Raw genomic sequence first — 6,000 nt, 5'->3', positions numbered from 1 at the left:
TGTCCGATGGCTCGATGGCTCCACGCTGTCCCCGATCACACTGTTGGGCTGGGGAAGAGGCCCTGCTGCCACTTGGGAAAGCGCCTGCACAGTTTCCAGCACAGAATGGGCGTTCGCCAAAGGTCCGTCCCCACCATCTACTGGCCATCACTTCACACAGCCTGGCGCTCAGTTTAAACTCAGTGTTTGTCCTCGGCCCTGCTTCCTCCTTCTTCAGAGGCCAGGAAAGCCCTCGGGCTGCGGTCTTTCCCTCCTGCAGGAAACGTCTTGTCCAGCTTGGTGTCCTGCTCAAATGCACCCTGATCGTGGGACCCTCTAAAGAGCGTTCTCTCAGCAAGTTTCAGGTTTGAATGGGGCTTGGAGAGGACAGACATGACCCCCAGGCCACTGGTGTCTGGCCCAGAGCTCGCTGTAATGGCCTGCCCGCCGGTCAGAGTTCACTGGCTCTGGCTTCTGGGGCTTGTGCACCAGGAGAGGCTCCCAGGATGGGCCTCGATTTCTCACTGACAAAAGTTCTCTCTCCAGAGTCCCAACTCTACCTGCTCCAGGCCAGCAGACCCAGGCACGATCTCTCTGCCAAAGGCCCAGAGTGACCGGAGCTGCCCCCGCCGGGGTGCCAGGACACTAGGCAGACACCACACTGGTCACGGGTCTTTATTTATTGAGTTGAGAATTCACACAAGGTAGCATCATACAGTAGTAAGTCATTTCCAGGGCTGGATAAAAATGATTGTCACTCACCGTGCTTCACGAAAATTTCTTTTAATGAATAAATAATTTGATGAAATCAAAAATATTTACAATATAAACACATGGAAAAGCTTCAGGTCTGTGAATCTGATCATCGATCTCCGCCTTTCTGAACTGAACGCCTCCCAAGCTTTTCCCTTGGAAACAATACAAATCTGATAGAAACAACAGCTCATACATCTCTTTGTTCGTTATGTGTTTATCTGTTAGTCTTGGAAAGCTACATATATTATGCGACATGTTAAAATACAAATTTTAACTAAAATAATATATTATCATAATGCCAGGTAGCATTCTCCACAGAACGAAAATGTACACTCAGTTGTAACAATAACAAAGGTTCACGGGCCACAAAATAATACCCCAAAGGTACAAATTCCTTCATAAGAATATAATTGTGCTCTTCAATTTGCCAGCTGTCCGTGCTGCTCTACGGAGCTGGTGCCTAGGAGGACAGGGCTGGACCACTGGATGCTGTGGGTAGTTTTCCGTCAGGCAGTGGCACTACTGGGAATCGGGCAGGGCAAGCAGTTTTATAAACACTTTTCTGGGCTCTTAAAAAGAGCCAATTAGGCAAAGCAAAATAAGCATATCGAGAAGTCTTCATCTCATCGGCACAAACACCATGGCACGTCCTGGCTTTGCAGGATGAAAGGTTTGTGTGCAGGGCTGTGTACGCCGTCAGCCAGCATTCAAGTATTCTAGGGCTACCTCATAGCAGAACTTGTACTGATCCTGGAACACAGAAGGGACAAAACGTCAGCGTGGCCATAGCGGGATGCAGTTCCTCTGAAAGCAAGGATGCCAGATTAGGGTTTTAATTGGAAGCAATCAAACTGAGAAGGATGTGAATCAGAAACGAACTGGGAAGTCATGGTCCTGAACCACACACATATTCGCCGTTTGTAGATGTTTCCCACAAGGCCGATGAAAGAGGTATTTTGATATCTATGCTCGTTAGAATTCCTGGAAAGTTCTAGACAACTGCAACACATATCTCTGTTTGTCCACACGTGTGTGTTCACCTGTTACATCAACATCCTGAGTACAAATTATTGGAAAGCCAAGAGGTGGAAAGAAAGATAATAAGGGCTGGGGACATGCCTTCATGATTTGCTCAGTAAATAAATGCGGCTTCCCTCCTGGCCCAGCTTTACCTCTGACTGTCAGTCAGCAGGATTTCCTCCGTTTTATGAGAGTTTATTAAGCACCTCTTAAGTACCAAGTGCCTTGACCTGGTCCCTGGCTCTGAGAAGTCCATGTCCAACGAGGAGGATGAGACGGGGACCCAATGGCACTCACGAGGCAGAGCTGAGCAGGGCCCACGAATGCTCCCCAACGTGGGTGCAGTGGAGGAGGGAGCTGAGCTTCTTAAGGAAGATGTGCAGGGGGTGGCAGGTAATAGGGGAGCTTGAGGATGAGCACGTGAGTGGGGGGGCGGTGGTTATGTGTCCTGGTTTGCCCGGGATAGTCCCAATTGATGCCTGTTGTCCTGGCGTCATTGTTACTTGTAGGCCCTTTCACTCTCAGAAGTGTCCCAGTTTGAATGATAAAGTACGTGGTCCTCCTAGCAAGCATCCCAGGTGGAGGCGACAGGATAAGGAAAGGCACAGAGTGGGGACGTCTGATGCCCTCTGGGAGCCACACACCAGTTCTTAATCGGGCAGCGAGCTCATTTCTCTTGAGCACAGAATTCTCAGATCCTGGACCACGGCCTGAGCAAGCCCCGTGTGAGGTCCTGGCCCAGGTGGGGTTTCAGGTGGGAGGGGAGGGCCTTCGGCACCTGGGTTTATGCCGTGAGCTGACGGATGCTCACCTGGGCGTGGCCTCTGAACCGAGCACAGGGACACGGGGGGTTGAGGACGCCTCCATCTGCCCCCTGGCCGCAGCGCAGTCACTCAGCAACCGGCAGGCCCTGCTCCCCCTCAGTCGGAGGGAGGCTTTCACCAGTCGTGTGGTCAGGACCACTGTCTCACATCCAGTAGGATGGCCACGACCAAGGAAATGCACCTCTTACTTTGGGGTTTGCCAGATTAATTAAAAAAAGAAATTTCCTTTTTTTTTTGATATGGGCCTAATTAGTCATCACAATTTTCTTTCTTCACCTACGTTTTTTTCTCTAAATGCCCCTCTAAACCAACCTATGTATTTGAAGACAAGGGCCATGGTCTCTCCCTCCATGGATAATACACCATCCTTAGCAAAGAGCCTGGCACACAGCTGGGGGTCAAACATTGGTTGTGTATGTAAATGGTGACAAAAAAAATGGGTTTAGCAGCTTTTGATTCAACTCATTTAACATTTAAGGCTAGAGACTGGGGAATTCAAGATATAGCCTCAGCCCTCAGGAACCTACAATCTAGAGGTGAAGACAAAGTAAACAGATCATTCAACACACCGAAGGCGCCATGAGATTGAACATCAATGGCAGTAGCACCTGCCAGCCTAAAATACAAAAGACAGACAAAATGAAGTGCTGGTGAGGTTGTGGAGAAACTGGAACCCTCCTACACTGCTGGTAGGACTGTAACATGGTGTAGCCTCATTGGACGACCATCTGGTGGTCCCTCCGAAGGGTCACCCTACGACCCAGCGATTCCACTCCTAGGAGCACACCTAAGGGCACTAAAAATATGTGACACTAAAACTTTCTGATTCACATTCCAGGATTTATTATTTCAGGGTTTGATACTTTCATTTTCAGAATATCTAAAAGAAATCATTTCAATTTCAAAATTCTTATGCTGTAAGCTCACTGGGCTGACACTGGCTATGGAGTGCTCCAATCACTTCTCTGTTTTTGTGAATCACACAGACAATTCTTTTTTTTTTCATGGAAAACTAAGAGATCAATCCCTTCTTGCAGAAACACGATCAATCCCTTCTTGCAATTAGTTTCAGCGCCGACTATGAACCATCCTCTTAACACAGAAAAATGCACTTAGAGGGCCATGTGGCTGCCGGTCTCAGGTCACAACGCAGGCGAGGAAACCAGAAAACCAGGGATGAATCCCTCGGGTTCATCCTGAGGGATGGCTGTGGTAGGGGCGTCACTGAAAGTGCCCGGTCATAGCCATGACTATGGTTTTCAAAATGAATTCTTTCTCTCATCTTATCCCTCCTAAGCAAGCTGCCAGCCCCCGTAGACTCTGTGATGACTGGTTTCTGAACCAGAAAAATAAGGGGAACGAGCAGAAGGGCCATGAATTGCTGCATCTCCTCCCCCAAGCACCTCGAGAAATGCCTGAAATCTTCCCACACTGCAAACTGATTACACTTGATCACCAGGTATAGGCCCGTCTTTGGCGGTTTCCCCTCTCAGCTTCCTTGTTTTTGAACAGTATAATTAAGCCCCACGAGCTAACTCTGTGCTTCAGGGAAGAAAGAACTTTTATGCCTTGGTCCCAGAATCTCCCGATTTGGGTGACATTAGCTGTCACCCAACATCTTTGTGCTGACGTGAACATCTTTGTGCTGGGCCGTAACCAGGGCAACAAGCTACTCCTCTCAAAGACCCCTGACCTCACCTTCACTCCAGACCCAACTCTTGTTTCCACAAAAGGGGAGAAAGTGAAGTTTGAAAGGGCACCCAAAGTGAGGTCACGCTTTAAAGGTCCCCGCTCTCGGGGGGGCGGCACGAGGCCACGGTGTCAGCGGGTGGCTGCAGGGGGCTCCCCTGAAGGGCTGGACGGTGCCTTTGTCAGCACGGCCGCCTGTGGCTGCAGAATGGGGCCCTACGGTCAGTCTGTCACTTCAAACACCCCACGTCGCCTAAGAAGATTCAAAGAGAAGAGTCTGCACGGCTCACCTGGGGCAAAGCTTCCCTCCCGCGCGCACCTGCTTTTTGAAACTAGCACCAGCTTCAGTTTCGGCTGGATCCTTGCTGACAAATCCTTCAGTCTGGAAAAAATCCTTCTGACTGACGCGCCTGCCAGGAGGGGAAGTGGTCCCCTTGTGCCAATAATCCTGGGTGGGACCGTTTGGTTCCACGTTCCCAGCGGGTCACACTGGGTGACCAACCATTGTGCCCAGGAGACCCCTGGGAGGCAGCTGCCCGTCTCTGACGATGGATGGGTGGGTCATCACCCTCGTTATAGCTCTGAAAGAGTCTGAAGCACTTCCTCCCTCAGAGCCCATGAACAGTCCGTGCAGCTGGTTCCCTATTCAGACCTGTCAACCTGTAGCCGCCGCCTTCTGGGTCCCAGGGAGCAACTCAGGGTGACGCGGGTCCAGGTACAGAGAAGAAAAGTCTGCTCGCCCAGCAAATGTTTACTGGGCCCTCCTTGGAGCCAGAAGCTCAGCTGGGGCTGGGGGGCGGGGGGGGGGGGCTCCGCCTCCGGGGGATCAGAGTCTGGGGGGGGCGGGGGCACAGGGCATTCACACAGACTCCTCAGGAGCAGGGAGTGCGACCGCAGGTCAGTGGGCTCAGGGCTGCGAGCCTGGGGGGATAAGTGGCGGGGCCCGGCCCCAGGGGACGTGGATGCCACCAGTGTCCCAGAGACGGGCCACATGGCCGGTGGGGGCACAGCTCAGGGACGCGAGTGAGCCTCTCTGACGCTCCCCCAAGGCCTACATCCTCTGCTGCAACACACACACCCACACACACCTACACACACATGCACACCCGCCCACAGGTGCACGCCTACACACACACACCCACATACACCTACATACGCAGCCACACCTACACGCAGCCAGACACCCCCCCCCACACACACCTACACACAGCGGACACATGCACACCCGCCCACATGTGCATGCCTACACACGCACACACACACAAACCTATACACACAGTCCCACATACACACAGCCAGACACAGGCACACACACCCACACATGCACACCACACACACCCCTACACGCACAGCCACACCTACACACAGCCAGACACATGCACACCTGCCCACACACGCACACACCCACACACACCTATACACCACACCTACGCCCACATGCCCCGCCTTTCACACAGCCCGTCAGTTTCCCGTGAGTTCTCAGGCAGAGGCTTAGGGGGCAGTTTACACACGTGAGTGGGAGAGTCAGTGTGCTGTCCACACTGGGGAGGCTGCAGGGCGGGGGTGAGGCCCCCTGTAGGAGTGCCGGGCCGGCATGTTACTTCAGTGCAGGCAAGAGGGAAGGGGGCCCCGTCTGGGTGGTCACCTCTCCGTCATGGGAGATCCCGGCAGAGGTCTGAGTGGGAGCAGGAGGGATGGAGAGGAAGCTGCTTGAACTCGCCCTGCAGCCCAC

The 6,000-nt window shown here is 52.4% G+C and overlaps 1 protein-coding gene across 7 annotated transcripts in view; it reads right to left on the bottom strand.

Moving 5' to 3' along the window:
- Positions 1–746: 746 nt before the first annotated feature.
- PTPRM (protein tyrosine phosphatase receptor type M) overlaps positions 747–6,000 on the bottom strand; it is a 742,498-nt gene continuing 737,244 nt past the window's right edge. For all 7 annotated transcript variants that reach the window (XM_082353481.1, XM_082353483.1, XM_082353486.1 and 4 more), the window contains one exon: positions 747–1,485. In XM_082353481.1, the coding sequence (XP_082209607.1) occupies positions 1,432–1,485 (54 nt within the window). In that variant the 3' untranslated portion in view covers positions 747–1,431. The remainder of the gene's footprint in view (positions 1,486–6,000) is intronic.

The sequence above is a fragment of the Balaenoptera borealis genome (assembly GCF_965194805.1).
Source record: "Balaenoptera borealis genome assembly, chromosome: 14".
Classification (NCBI taxonomy): Eukaryota; Metazoa; Chordata; class Mammalia; order Artiodactyla; family Balaenopteridae; genus Balaenoptera; species Balaenoptera borealis.
Note: the sequence above shows the minus strand (reverse complement) of the source record. Positions and strands in the feature narration are given on the sequence as shown.